The sequence below is a fragment of the Callithrix jacchus genome, chromosome 21 (assembly GCF_049354715.1).
Source record: "Callithrix jacchus isolate 240 chromosome 21, calJac240_pri, whole genome shotgun sequence".
Classification (NCBI taxonomy): Eukaryota; Metazoa; Chordata; class Mammalia; order Primates; family Cebidae; genus Callithrix; species Callithrix jacchus.
Window position 1 is genome coordinate 21,224,034 of NC_133522.1, and position 16,017 is coordinate 21,240,050.

Genomic DNA, 16,017 nt, shown 5'->3' on the forward strand with positions numbered 1-16,017 from the left:
GGTCCATCACCCAGATAAAAGCACACCTCTTCAATTCAAAATGAAATTTCATCATGATGCCAAACTAAAGGCCAAATAATGCTCTGATTACCTATATTATATTCATGAGATGATCTCAAGGTCCTATGTAGACATATGCTAGTTTCAGAAAGGAAGCTAAGTTAACAATTGACAGTTAATTTATAAAATTACTGAGATTCTAACTTTTCTTTCTCCTTTCTTGTAACTTTATTGTTTTTAAGATTTTTATTAAAAACAAAAATTATCCCCAAGAAAGCACTAAGCCTTTAACATAGTATACCATATACAAAGTATAGCCCTGAAACCAAGTACAGCCATTTGATCCTGCCACAAACCCCCAGCTGCCATTCTTAAAAATTCTCGCTTAGATACAAATCTTGCTCTGTTCTCACCAGTATATCCCTTTGTATTGGCTTTCCCAAGTTCAAGTTCCTTTTGGAGTCCACGTAAAACCTCTGGGGCCAGTTTCAAAAACTCATCCAGGGAGCACTTTCTAAGAAAATAAACTTTAATTCTAGTATTCTGTTGTATCCGCATCCATCCAAGCATCGATTCTTTCAAAAGTTATTTACGAATAAATATCTTAATGATTTGTTCATTTATTCTTCAGACACAAAGAAATGAATCTCCTCACATTAGCCTGGGAGCAATGAAGTTACTACATCTCTACAGTCATTTTATTTAAAATGTTGATTGAACAAATCCAAATCAATTAATGTGCCAGAATAAAAGGAAGCCACCACACGAGCTAAAGGTTAGTAAAGCCCTTTCTGCAGTCATCTTTCTTACTCTCACCTATTTTCCCACCACCCAGCCCTACCCTCGGCAAGGGGGCGGTGCGGTGGGCGGTTCCCCACGGGCGCTGGAGGCGTGGCCCTGAAACATCGCCCCGCTCCCGGCGCCGGACCCGCCCCCTCATCCGGGCGGCGCCGTAAAGAAGAAGGGGCGGTGTCTCGGCTCCTACTTCATCTTACTTCCAAGACCGGAGGATGTTCCCTGCTCAGGAGGAGGCCAACAGGACCGTGTTTGTGGGGAATTTAGAGGCCCGAGTTCGGGAAGAGATTCTGTACGAGCTGTTCCTTCAGGTACCGTCCTTTGGGAAGGGGCGGCGGAGGGGCGGAGCGCGTCGGGCGGAAGCACAGCGCTCACCTGGGCCACCCAGGGCACCGCCCCCTTCCGCCCCATCCTGAGCAGGGCTTTTAATTTGGTTTCGCCTTGGCGCACCCGTTTCCAGGTGAGCGGCTGGGGCGTGTAGTGATGGAGGGATCCCACGTCCCCATCTCTGCTTCAGAGTCCTGGGGGTGGGCAGGGATCGGGTTCCCCCGCACTGCGTTTCTGAGTAAGGGCTTCCCAGAGGCTGCCTGGGCCTCGGGTGTTCTCGGGCAGAATCGAAAACAGCCCGGTCACTGTACTCCGTGAGGAGATAAGCACGTCTAACATCCAGCAGGAGAGGGGTCGCTTTTATAATGTTTCCTTTTACACCTTGCTCCTTACTTCAAGCCTCTTATGCGGAGAGTATTTTTATTCCAGCATCGTAAGTGAGATTTGAGATGATTCGGCAGCCAACTTACCGTGACTGTGACCAGTTGATTCCCTGACCAAGGCCCTTTAATTCATACCAGGAAGACCTTCGGAAACTTTGAGACCTGGTACCTCTAGGATTAAGCCTGTTGTGTCCTGTAAACACACTTACGTATCGTGTTGTCCTATACAGCTAGGTCTCACTTGCCAAAGAGATAACCTCATTCAGCCATTCCCCTAACCGTGTAATGATCCTGAATTCCAGGGCAAACAGGAAGATTCTGGGAATACAAATTGAAGAGACCCTTTCATCTTCCTAAAAGGAAGAACTTAAAATTACAATGTTTAGGATAATCTACGAAGAAGGGGACATAGAAAAGTGGTTCCCAGTGTGAGCTCTGAGGTCAGCAGTGTGACTCTGAGCCTGTCAATGAATACTTCAATGCCTCAGTTTCTTTATATGTCAAGAGGGTAATAGTATCTACAATATAATGTTTCTGTCGGAATATACGACCTAAAGGTAAAACGGCTAGACCTGAGTCAACACTTACTCTTTGCCTCCACTACTACTGCTAATGATAGTGCTGTTAGTATTCATAATAACATCAAGAGAAATCTACAGTTACTTCCTCCTATCAGAATAAGGGAAAGTTCCGAGAAAGACAATTGCAGAACTAAATTTTCGGATTGAATGGGTGAAAGGGGTTCTTTATTTGGTTGTGAAAGGACTTACTTTTGTCTCTAAACTTAACTAAAGAAACCCTCTTTAAGTTATAGATACACACAGTTTGGTAGAGAGGGTTCTCTCCAGGAATAGTCTCCTTTCCTGAACATAAAACTTTTTTATTATTTGAAAAATATTGTTGATTTTAAGACTTATGTTCATTCTTTTAATTCATCATCTTTTTAAACTTGCCCCCTTTTTATCACCTCTGATCCATGTCTGTTTTTTCATCTCGTATCATTTGAAACTATTTTTTTCCAGAAGACTTCTTTGACTTTGAGCCTCCAAAAAAAGGAGCGAGGAAGACTAGGGTGGGATTGCATTATCCAATACAAACACATGTTTAGTCAATCAGGACTCCATCAGTATCAGTTGTGTGGATCCACCAGATTATATATTTTATCTTCTCATTTTTTATAATTTCCTTCCTCCACTTAAGCAAATTGTAAATTTTATTTAATAGATCAGGTAAGAAGCATAAGTTCTTATTTTTGTCTAAATACTGAAAGGAATTGTTGAAGTGGAGTTTCTTTTCCACTTTAGACTTCAACACCCAGTAAAACTTGACAACTGTCATACTATGTATTTCATTGTGGTTTAAAAAATACTATAAGATGATGTGATTGTTGCTACATGTAAGTCTTCATGTTGAATTTTATCTTTAAAAATGCTTTGGATTATCTAAATTTATGTCAAAATTCAAATCATGTAATCATATTCTGTCCCATAGTGATTACATGTATTTAATATCAGTATAAAAATCACCAATTTTATTGGTTTTATTTATATTATTGTATATTTATCCTTTTACTATGTTCTTTCAAATTTCTGATTATACTCGGAAGTGAGAAAGTCAGTTATTTGATGATGTTATCATCAAAAATCAGTCACATTGATGAAGGCTATCATCATTATACTTTTAATACTGAGATATAGAGAAGAAAATGTAATGAATTCAGTTTCAAATACGTTGAGTTTGAAGTACAAGAACATAGAGGTCTCCATGAAAGAGACATGGTAGAAAAAGTAGATTTGCTGATGAGGTGGTCCTTGAAGCCAGAAGGGAAGGGAAGCTAGTCCCTGGAAGAGCACAGAGAATGAAAGAAAAAGACTAAATCTTAGCACAGAGAATTATTTTAAAGATGATTGTGAATATTTTTATTTAGAGTAAAAGCAGTTTTTGTATTTATGCAACTCTACAGAGAAAAATCATCAATTATTAAAGTCTGAACCATTCGACATTAAATCAGTTGTTTGTGTTTGTAAGTGCCTCCTGTAATCATTACTATGGCTACGATTTTTTTGTTAGTTGTAATTAACACTTTTCTATGATATTTGGCTCTGCATTTTTAAATCTTCATTGCATATTACAGGTTTTTCTGTCAATATAATCTGAATATTTATAATTTATATTTTATTCCATTTTAATAATGTACCATGGAATAATATCTCCAGTTAGACTTAGAGCCTCTCTAAATTCTCAAACTTATAAATGATGCAATCTATTTAAAAGTCTTAAATGTATTTAAACATTTTTCCTTTGGAAATTTGCCAAATGGAGTTTCCAAATCAAAATGCATGATATATTTATTTCTTCTTGTAAAGATGTTTAATCTTCATGACAGAACATTTAAACTATTATATAACATTGCCAGCTTTTTTGAGGTAAACTGAACCAATATTGAGTTTCTCATTTCAGTTAATTTTGTAATTCAGTCCTGCATGTATGTATGGAGAGGAAGTAGTATTTTAATCTTAGATGTATGTGTTTTCTAAGTTGGTTTCTTAAGCCTAACAGAAGAATAGTCTACTATTTCTTTTACAGTTCGAAACTAGTACCTAGAATTTTCTATTCTTAACACCATATATGTTTCCCCAGTGAACCAGAAAATACAAAGAAAGTGTGAGGAAGTGTAATGTTTATTATTAGAAAGATGCATTATTAGCAGAGATGCATAAAAATATTGCTAACACATTTCTTTTGTCTAAAGCTGAATTTGTTTGAGTATTAAAAAAAATCTTTGGATTTTTGAGAAACTAATTTTTAAGTTTTTTATAGGCGGGGCCACTAACCAAAGTGACTATATGCAAAGACAGAGAAGGAAAGCCGAAGTCTTTTGGATTTGTGTGCTTTAAGCATCCAGAATCGGTGTCTTATGCCATAGCTTTGCTAAATGGAATTCGTTTATATGGAAGACCAATTAATGTGCAGTATCGATTTGGTAGGTCCTGTCACTGATTAATCTTCAAACTGTTTTGTGGTTGGTACTATTCTTAGAGGTGTAAGCATTTTGTTTCCTATATAGTGTAAGATCAAAAAAGAAAAAATATCTCTCTGGTAATTGTTATATTTTCTCAGAACACATGTCTAATTCATAATGTTATAAGGTTAGTCTTGCCAAACCTATAGCATCTTTTCTAAAAATAAAATGTAAGATTATCATTTTAATATCAGTCAGCAAGTGGCTATGATGGTTGCTAAGGCCCTTATAAATTTAGCAAATTAAATAAACTGGGGTCACACAACTGTAGCATTTATATAGCAAGAGTATTTACTAATCTTGTCACTGCTAATGTATAGCAAGAGTATTTACTAATCTTGTCACTGCTAATACGTGCTCTTTGGAAGATAGACAGGGGACATTTGTCCTTCTGGGGAAACCTTTCTATACACGTTGCCCAGGATGTTAAGCCCTTGTAAGAGCAAAATGGCCAAAGGCAACTGTAGAGTTACCCTTACTAATGGTGGAAAAAGCCTCCTGACATGAATGGCCTCAACACCTTCTCCTGCACACGTGTCAGGAACAAATCATTCATGATTAGCTTCCCAGAGAACCCTATACCATTACTCTAGCCCTTTCTTGTTTCAGGAGACTAATAGAGGCTATATGGTAATTCTTGCAATATGTAAGCAGCCTCCTTTAAGTGATTCAGGCTTCTAAGTTCATGTGCCGTGGGCTGCCAGGAAGGAGACACCTTCCTGAGCCCTGGATCTTTCTTCCTTCTGGAAGTCTTTTGCTGTGGGTATTTGTTTTTGAATAAAAGCGTCCACACATCATGGACCTCATGGGACTGCTGAAGTCTCAGTTCCTGTGCCACCTGGTCTTCTGCTACGTCTTCATCGCCTCGGGGCTGATCATCAACACCATGCAGCTCTTCACTCTCCTTTGGCCAATTAACAAGCAGCTCTTCAGGAAGATCAACTGCAGACTGTCCTATTGCATCTCAAGCCAGCTGGTGATGCTGCTGGAGTGGTGGTCGGACATGGAATGCACCATCTTCATGGACCCGCGAGCCTACCCCAAGTATGGGAAGGAAAATGCCATCGTGATTCTCAACCACAAGTTTGAAATTGACTTTCTCTGTGGCTGGAGCCTGTCCCAACGCTTTGGGCTCTTAGGGGGTCCAAGGTCCTGGCCAAGAAAGAGCTGGCCTACGTCCCGATCATCGGCTGGATGTGGTACTTCACCAAGATGGTCTTCTGCACGCGCAAGTGGGAGCAGGATCGCAAGACAGTTGCCACCAGCCTACAGCACCTCCGGGACTACCCCGAGAAATATTTTTTCCTGATCCACTGTGAGGGCACACGGTTCACAGAGAAGCAGCACGAGATCAGCATGCAGGTGGCCCGGGCCAAGGGGCTGCCTAGCCTCAAGCACCACCGGTTGCCGTGAACCAAGGGCTTCGCCATCACTGTGAGGAGCTTGAGAAATGTAGTTTCAGCTGTATATGACTGTACACTCAATTTCAGAAATAATGAAAATCCAACACTGCTGGGAGTCCTAAACGGAAAGAAATATCATGCAGATTTGTATGTTAGGAGGATTCCACTGGAAGACATCCCTGAAGACGATGCCAAGTGCTCGGCCTGGCTGCACAAACTCTACCAGGAGAAGGATGCATTTCAGGAGGAGTACTACAGGATGGGCACCTTCCCGGAGACGCCTATGGTGCCCCCCAGGCGGCCCTGGACCCTAGTGAACTGGCTGTTTTGGGCCTTATTGGTGTTCTACCCTTTCTTCCAGTTCTTGGTCAGCAGTATCACTTGTTGGTTTTTAAATTCCTCTTGCTGTACTAAAAACAAATACTAATAACAAAAATAACCCTTTATTGAAAAGGGAAAGTGTGCCTCTTCACAATTCTTTTTTTCTTCCTTTCTTTTTTTAAATACATGGTTGCATCATGTTCTCCAGTACTTTCTGGTTAACCTAATACCTAGTCTGGGATTAGGTTGGTGCAACAATAATTGCGGTTTCACCATTGATTTTAATGTCTGTGGACTAGACCAGGGTATATTATGTTCTGGCACATCATGTATAAGGTTAAATTGGCTTTTGTCCATGCAGGTTAGAGAACTCCTGCCTTGTACACTGGAGGCAAATAATACTTGTTTATTTGCCATTTTCAGTTTACAGGTATCTAGAACAAACCATCGTGTATCTTACAAGTCCCATGTCAATGTAATTCTTATGTATAGTCATTGCTTTACACAAAGCTTGATTTTAATTCATTGATTTATAGTACTGTAAACAATCTGTAAATATGATTTGAGATGTCAGATAGATATGCATATATCTTATCTGAGTATAGAATTTTTAAATCACTACTATGTCTTAAAATATTTTGAGTTATTTTATGGCTTAATAATAGAACTCAAAAAAAAAAATGCACCATGAAGTAACCTGCTAACTGTGTTTCTTTGAAAGGGAGTTCTCGCTCTTCTGAACCAGCTAACCAAGGTTTTGAGAGCTGTGTTAAGATAAATTCACACAGCTACAGGTAATTATAAAAATGTTTCTTATTAAAGGTAAAGAAAATATGTTCTTATACTAAGAGGGGTTTTAATATATTTTGGGCTATTGTAAAACTTTACTTTTTAGGCATAGAATAAAATTAGGGAATCCTTTTGTTCTGAGCCATTAAAAGTGATAGAAAATATTTTCATTTAAAGTTTAGTCTTAATATTTTCAGTAGTAGGGGGTAGAGACTTATATTTGTAGTTTTTTTATAGTTTCCCACATGCTTTTCATAGCTGTTAAATGATTTAAGCATACAAGGTTTCATCATGAATTATAGAGATACTGTTATTTTTATTTTGTATTTGAGTTACTGGAGTTGCAAAAGTCAACTAGTTCACAAGGTCATAGGATAATAAAGTGCTAGCTTTGAAACTAAGCCTTCTGGCATTAAGCCATTCAATTAATTATTTTACTTTTTGAAATAACTTTTCTGTGTTAATTTTCAAACTGTTCTAGAACTTGATATAGCCTGATTTCTGATGCAGTGGTAGCCTCCATGTACACTATCTGGCAAGTCATCCCAGAGGTCATGAAACTCGAAGGCTCCCACACCAGATAAAAATGTTCAAATTACGCCTTTTATTAAATCCATTTTTTAAAGCAGTGAAAAGCAAGAAGAAAGATATTGGATAACTTACCACACTTAGGATAAGATCCAAGTGGGCAGAAGGACCAACTAGCTGATTGCTGGTTACACTAATATCCACATGTCTTGTTTCTCTCTGTTGTATCAGCCTCCCCTGCTGGCTGCAGTAGTTCTGCAGCCTCCTCTAAGTGGTTCAGGCTTGTTGATATATCACTTGTTAGTTTTTTTATTTCTCTTGCTGTAAATGTGAATAACCAAAACAATGCTTTCTTGCAAAGAGAAAGTGCTTTGCTTTGCCTTCTCTTTGCATTTCTTCTTTTTTTTTAAATGTCTGGCTTTATCATGCTCTCTGGTACTGTCAGTTTAACTTACAGGCTGGTAGAATAGGTCAGGGTATATTATGTTCTGATATATCATGTTTCAATGATGTATATATAGATAGATATAAGTCATCATAAATTCTGGAGTAGACAACCTGAGTTATGTGTATATTTTGGCTATGACATTTCATTGATAGTACTTTATTCTTCTAGTATTTCTGATATTACAAAGAAAGTATAAAAATGGGTTATCATGTCCCCAAAGCGATTTGCAGAGAAAAAGGTAACAATAGATATACTCTATTCAGAGAGAGAGAGTGTGTGTGTGTGTGTATATATATATATATATAGAGAGAGAGAGAGATATTGCTATACTATCTATCTATATATGTATATATAGAGAGAGGAGTATTACTCTGCTAGCTTGTTTACAGTCTATGATAAACACTAGAAATGTTAACAGTATCAGTGTCATCCATAATTCTCTTTTTCTTGTCTTCTGTAGCAGAACTGAATATTCTCAAGTAAACTAACAATAGCTGACCCTCCTATCCCTTTTAGTTATATCAAGCCTCTGAGCATAGGGGAGTGGCCCATTGGGCTGTCAAATACCCAGGTTTATCTTTAGGAGCAGTATTGCACCCCAGATAAAACAGTGTAATCCTCACCTTCATTCAACCCAGCATTTCGACATCAGTGAAATCAGAAGTTAGGAAAGGAGGTGGTGAAATTAGATTGCCTGAATTTGCGTCTCGGCTTTGCCACTTATTAACACTGTTAATAAAGTAGCAGAGGCGAGACGTAAATTTAGACAAGAACTAGATATGTTATTTCACTACTCTGTACCCCATCTCTAAAATGAGGATAAAACTTCAAAAGGTTACTGTGAGAATTGAATTTTATAATTAACACAAGGTGCTTAAATACTTAGCATACTTAAATACTTAGCATACAACATTCTGCAAATGTTAGCATAAAGAGAGATTTACTACTTGGAGGGGGGAACACTATATAGTCTCATGGATTGAGCCATGTATATAATGTTAAGAGCTCCTTTTTTTCTACTGATACCAAGTGGGAAAAGATATCTCTTCTTCCTCAGGAGTTAGGAAAGAACAAGCTATTGCTAGGATTTAGATAGAAGAGAAAAGAGTAGATGGGCACTAGAATATAGCAGTAAAACTCTGGTATTTTCTAGTTAAGTTTGATACACTGACTCTAAGTCATCAAAAATTCTGGAGTAGACAACCTGAGTTATGTGTATATTTTGGCTATGACATTTCATTGATAGTACTTTATTCTTCTAGTATTTCTGATATTACAAAGAAAGTATAAAAATGGGTTATCATGTCCCCAAAGCGATTTGCAGAGAAAAATGATGCTTATATAACAGTCTAGTCTTTGGTCTTCCTTGGAAGTGGTTTTTTATTCTTCTTGTTTCTTGTACCTTCCACTTTTAATGAATATTTCCTGTATTAGTTTGCTAGGGCTACTGTACCAAAGTACCACAAACAGAGTGCTTAAGCAATAGATACTCATTATCTCATGGTTCTGAAGGCTAGACATCCAAGATAAGGTGTCAGCAGAATGGCTTCTTTATGAGAGCTATCAGAAATAATTTGTTTTATGCCTCTCCTCTAGCTTCTGGTGGTTTGATGTCAATCTTTGGTATTTTTCAGCTTGTAGAAGCATTACCAAGATCCCCACGTTTATCTTCACATGGTGTTCTTCCTGTGGGTATTTGTGCTGTAGTTTGAATGTGTCTCTCAAAAGTTCATGTGTTGAAATTTTGGTCCCTAGTGCAGCAGTGTTGAGATGTGGGACCTTTTGGAGGTGATTGGGTCATGAAGGCTCTGCCCTCATGTACATTTTAATTCATTTATGGATTACTGGATTAATTGGTTATTGAAGAAATGGGTTTGTTATCACAAGTAGGTTCTGTTGTAAAAGCCAATTTGACCATCTCTCCTGAGCTCCTCTTGCCTGTGATGACTTCTGCCATTTTGTAACATAGTATGAGGCTCTCACCAGAAGCTAACCATATCTAGCCACCTGATCTTGGACTCTCCAGCCTGAAGAACCATGAGCCAGAATAAATCTCTTTTCTTCGTAGGAAACACAATACCTGTTTATTATAATACCTGTTTGTTACAACCAAACTGGTGTTGTGTTTTAACAACAGAAAATGGACTAAAACAGTCTGTCTTCAAATTCCCTCCCCCACCCTTTTTTTTGAGACGGAGTTTCGCTCTTGTTACCCAGGCTGGAGTGTAGTGGCACGATCTCAGCTCACCGCAACCTCTGCCTCCTGGGTTCAAGCAATTCTCCTGCCTCAGCCTCCCAAGTAGCTGGGACTACAGGTGTGCACCACCATGCTCAGCTAATTTTTGTATTTTTAGTAGAGACGGGGTTTCATCATGTTGACCAAGATGGTCTCGATCTCTTGATCTTGTGATCCACCCGCCTCAGCCTCCCAAAGTGCTGGGATTATAGGCTTGAGCCACCACGCCCAGCCCAAATTTCCCCTTTTTAGCAAGATACCACTTATATTGGATTAGGGACTCATCCTGTTTTAGTATGACCTCATCTTAACTTACAGTATCTGCAATGACCCTTTTTCCAAATACAGGAACATTCTGGAATACTAGGGTTTAGGACTTTAACAGCTGAATTTTGGGGAGACATGTCAGCCCATCACAGTTCCCAATTTACATGTGGTTCCACTATGCAGACAACTTTACATGCCCTGAAGAAAGATAGTGGTTTCAAAGAATCTGCAGCTGTTTTCATGGTGGTGCTGATCTCACCACTTCTGCTACTTCTGCTACTGAGTCCTATCTTCCCCGCATTCCACCTTTCATCTTGCTCCTTGCCATCACTTTCTCCACATCCCTTCTGGACTTCCTGAGCACTGTCTTCTTAACCGGTTGTTATATTTTTCTCTTTCTGTCACTGAAAACTCTTTCCTCCCTCACATTCTTTTCTTCCCATTCTTTCCTCAAACTCATTGTTGTATAGAAGCTGCTCTTTTTGAAAGTTATCAAAAATTGATAAATTGATAATTGAAAGTGACCAGCAATTCAGAAGACTCAGTGCTATATCCAGTTTACTCTTCCATAACAACTGACACCTAATTCTTTTCTTAATGGAAATTCTGCTTCTGCTGATTTCTATAATAGTGCTCTCACCACTTATAAATGGGGTTCTGCCTAGCAATCTGACTGCTTCCTGTCATTCTTCTTGACTCATCTTTGTCTCCACCTTCCTGTGCTGATTTTAGCCTTCTTCATGGTACACTCTCTCTCCTAAGAATTAATAGTATTAGCATTAAAATTAACATGTAGACTATTGAAGAGTAGCTATAGAGGCTGGCTAGCATTTGTAACCTCTCCATAGAAGCACATATTACATTTATAAATGTATAAATGGTACAGTTTTTAAATTAGGTATTTAATTAATTAATGTGTGGAGGATGCATACAAATGTGTTCATGTTAGCATCAGCAATTAGTTTAGGAAAAAGCATAAGTTTTACAGTTCAGCAGTAAAGGTATCTTTTAAAAATAAGTTGGAGTAAGGGGAGAAAACATAGAGGACAGCTCAACAGGTGCAGCAAACCACCATGGCACACATATACCTGTGTAACAAACCTGTACGTTCTGCACATGTATCCTAGAACTTAAAGTAAAATAAAAACTTTTTTTTTAATTTGATGGAAATGTCTAACTTCTTAATTTTTTTTATATCTGGAAAAGATTGAAGTATACCCTTAGTGAATACTAACAACTTGCTTTACCCTTTCAATAGCTAGCTATAAAGACCCTTTTCAATGTCTTTATATGAATCGAATGCTATCCAACAGTTTTCTATCAGAAAGCCAAATTTGACTCTAAATATCAAGACTTCAATATCTAGTAATTAATTAATTTATTGCTATATCACTACATTATCAGTAATAATAACTGAATATTTGTGTATGTTTTTAAGGTAATTAATTACTCTTTAACTAAATGCCATCAGAGAAGCTTGCTTTCTCTCTCTTTGTAATTATGAAGAGCTTATGTTTTTCTTAAGAGAAAATAACATTTGTACATAGAAATTTTAATATTTTATTGTTTCTTCTTTTATCTCCTCAAAGGAATGAAGAAATGGTGGGCAGATCTTCCTTCCCCATGCAGTGTTTCCCAATTAATAATACTTCTTTACCTCAAGAATATTTTCTCTTTCAGAAGACGGTAAGTTTAATATGCATTTTATTAAGTATATACTATGATACAAACTATGAAGAACATGAAGACTATTTGTAACGTATGGTGCACAAATTTAAACTCGGATGAAAACACAAGATGTCCCAGCACTGTCCTCTAGTGGTCTTCTGCCCTAACGCCATCATCCTAAATTTCACTTGTAATGCCTTAGCAAATGGGCAGGATGTCAACAGAAAAGGGGTGGATGGCAGTGATGATATGCTGCAGTCCAAGTGAAATTTGAGTAGAGAGTTCTAATGTAAATGACTGTTTTAAAAAACATTTGCAGTGGCTGGGCATGGTGGTTCACACCTGTAATTGCAGCACTTTGGGAGGCCAGTGCAGGATCAATTGAGGACAAGAGTTTGAGACCAGCCTGGCCGATGCAGTGAAACACTGTCTGTCATAAAAATGGAAAAAATTAACTGGGCATGGTGGTACACACCTGCAACCCCAGCTACTCGGGAGGCTGAGACATAAGGCAGAGGTTGCAGTGAACTGAGATCTGCCACTACAACTCCAGCCTGGCCAATAGAGCAAGAGTCTATCTCAAAAATTTTTTTGCAGAATTGAATAATTTCACTTAGATTGCTTTTGGACATGGATTTTTAATGTAAATTGCTCTTTTTCATTGAAGATGAAACTATTATGAAGGTTCTCAATTGGTCGGGTAAACTAAATTATTTCTAGAGACAACCAAAAATTGGTTTTGAGTTAGAAATCTTAAGTATGGACTTCATTTCATTGTTAAAAGGGAACCTAATTTTTTTTCTATTCCTCATAAATAAGAAATTGAAGTCCAAGGTTGTCAATCAGCAGGCCCAAGATTTTGCAGCTTGTTAGTGATGGGTGTAGGACTAACGCAGGTCTTCTGATTCACAGACTGTTATTTTTGCAAATACCCAACATATACATGAGATTTAGATTTTTTAAATATCCATTTTCAATTTTTAAACAGAAAAAACTTTTCCTGGAAAATAATGCTTGAACTTTAAAAAAAAAAAACTTTTCTTAGTGATGGTAAAATACAGTAAACAATCAGTTCTCATCTGAAACTATAAATGTCTTCATCCCAGCATGTTTTATCTTTTGGTAGGGATGGTGTAGGAGAGAGACACAAGTGCGTGGTATCTCTGTTCATCTTTAATCTGCTTTAAATATAAATTTGAGTTAAGAGCTTGTGTGTTTTTAAAGGAAGCGTCTCTCCTATCTATATAAACAGTAAATAACTGTGCTATGCAATATGTACAATTAGCTACATATGTACCTAGGCAGCTGAATTTTAAAATTTTATTTAATTTCAATTCATTTAAATTAAAATTTATGACCGATACTTGATTCACTTGTCAGAACACTTTTAAGTATATTTGAAACAATTTGGGCATGTGACTATTTTTTCAACTCTAAATTTGATATAATCTAAATTCAGATCAGGTATTTTCAATAAAAATTTAGCATTCAGATTGAGATATGCCATAATTATAAAATATACCCCATATTTCGAAGACTTCATATGAAGAAAAAGTAAAATATCTCATTAATTTTATATCATTTGCATGTTAAAATTATAACATTTTACAGTGTTATAGTGGGATAAATAAAATACATTGTTTACTTTTGCCTGTTTCTTTTTACTTTTGTAGTCCAGTTACTAGATTTAAAACTACATATGGGCTGGGTGTGGTGGCTCATGCCTGTAATCTCAGCACTTTAGGAGGCTGAGGCACGTGGATCACCTGAGGTCAGGAGTTCAAGACCAGCCTGACCAGTAGGGTGAAATGCTGTCTCTACTAAAAATACAAAAACAAGCTGGGTGTCATGGCATGCACCTGTGGTTCCATTTGCTCAGGGGGCTGAGACAGGAGGATTGTTTGAACCCAGGAGGTGGAGCTTGCAATGAGCCAAGATCACGCCACTGCAGTCCAGCCTGGGCAACGAAGTGAGACCCCATCTCAAAACAGAAACAAAAACTATTTATGTTAGATAACACTAATCTACACTGTAGATTAGTAGAGCTATGCACATCCTTGACTATATTGACCCTTTAATGAAACACCTACATTTCTATGAGAGTTCACTGTCTTCTTATACCGAAACATAGTTTAGTTTACTCATGGCTATTTGTATAATACACATAAATTGTTAACTTTTTTCCTTAACCTTTTGGATTAGTTTTGGTAGATGAACGTCCTTCTTTTTCACAGCAGTGGCATGCATATAATCCAGTGCTGCAGCTTCCTTACTACGAGATGACAGCTCCACTTCCTAATAGTGCATCTGTATCTTCCTCACTGAATCATGTTGCAGATCTTGAGGCTGGACCCAGCTCATATAAATGGACTCACCAACAACCAAGTGATTCTGACCTTTATCAGATGAATAAACGAAAGAGACAAAAGCAAACAAGTGATAGTGATAGTAGCACAGACAACAACAGAGGTAACGAATGTAACCAAAAGTTCCGAAAGTCTAAGAAGAAGAAAAGATACTAGTATTCCCTACAAATGAAACTTACCTACACTGATTTAGTTGTCTTTTGAAAAAAATAAGATCTTATTCCATCAAATAACCAATTTTGTGGCTATCTTGTCTTTTGAAATATATAGTAATATGACTTATCTCGTTTGCTATTCAATTTTTGCCTTGAATGACAAAAGCTTTTTAAAAATAATCTAATGTACTCATTTTGTATTTGTCATGATATTTTTGATCCATTGGCAGTATATACTTTTGTCATTTTATTAGTACCAATGATGAAATTTCACTAAACTACTAATCAAAAATCACTTATTGAACACATTGATAAAGCACCATGCTCCCTTTGATTATCACCTATAACCAACACTCAACTACACATAGGCTGGGATTCTATGTAGAATGGTGGATTTCCTGAAAGAAAGTAGTGCAGATATTTAAGGGTTGCATATTGTTTCTAATGAGGATGTAATAAACAGGCATTAGTACCCCTTTCTTTTAGTATCTAAATATGTTGTTTCTTCTTCAGGTTTATTTTATAAAGTGAGGACATACAATAAGGAAAGATAATTATCATGAAGCCAACTTTTGGATCATTTTTTAAATATATTTGTGTATTTATAGAGATACCTGCTTCTTCTCTCTTATTAATTATATGTCATGAAAATCAGTTGGCTATGTCAGTGTGTATTATCCACCTCTTGCTAGCAAAGTTTGAGATCATATATTCACATATTTAAATCTTGAAAATGAGCAAGTAAATGAAATAATTTATTAATGTATGATATGTAATTCTTACTGTCTAAATCAAGTTTCCTATTTTTGGTTCATTTATTTTAGAAGAAAAATAGAATACATGTAAAAGTAATTGTTTATTTGGGCATTTTGTTTATTGTATAACTCATTACAAACTAGAGTGATGAAACTATATATTTACTAAAGCTAATTGAAAGAGTCTTGCAACTCAATTGGGAATTAACCACCCAATTCAATAGTAAAAGCCATGCTTGGATGTTTCTTTTTTGTGTTGCCTAGCACTTTATAAATATTTATTATTTAAAAAATAAAGATATGTTTTTAACAAAAAGAGTAACTGAATTTTCTATTGGTTATAAATATATAATACAGTAACATTTGAAACATATTAGTCTATATCTAGTCAACATGAAAAACTAAATTTTGCTTTATGTAGCTGATATGGTTTGACTCTTGTCCACACACAAATCTGACCTTGACTTATAATCTCCATTATTCCCACATGTCAAGGGCAGGACCAGGTGGAGGTAATTGAATTATGGGAGTGGTTTCCCGTGTGCTGCTGTTCT

At 37.0% G+C, this 16,017-nt stretch overlaps 1 protein-coding gene and 1 pseudogene across 1 annotated transcript; both read left to right on the plus strand.

Moving 5' to 3' along the window:
* Positions 1-938: 938 nt before the first annotated feature.
* Positions 939-15,779, plus strand: RBM11 (RNA binding motif protein 11). Its single transcript, XM_003735371.6, has 5 exons — positions 939-1,106; positions 4,326-4,488; positions 6,973-7,045; positions 12,109-12,205; positions 14,422-15,779. Exons 1-5 carry the CDS (start codon positions 1,011-1,013, stop codon positions 14,707-14,709), a joined length of 717 nt encoding a protein of 238 aa, XP_003735419.1. The 5' UTR covers positions 939-1,010; the 3' UTR covers positions 14,710-15,779.
* Positions 4,502-6,404, plus strand: LOC103789590 (1-acyl-sn-glycerol-3-phosphate acyltransferase delta pseudogene; annotated as a pseudogene).
* Positions 15,780-16,017: the final 238 nt, after the last annotated feature.

Bases quoted from the DNA above. Each gene is read 5' to 3' on its own strand.
- RBM11 (XM_003735371.6), top strand. From the start codon at position 1,011: ATGTTCCCTGCTCAGGAGGAGGCCAACAGGACCGTGTTTGTGGGGAAT. The intron at 1,107-4,325 runs GTACCGTCCTTT...AGTTTTTTATAG, and splicing joins TGTACGAGCTGTTCCTTCAG to GCGGGGCCACTAACCAAAGT. The intron at 12,206-14,421 runs GTAAGTTTAATA...TCTTTTTCACAG, and splicing joins ATTTTCTCTTTCAGAAGACG to CAGTGGCATGCATATAATCC.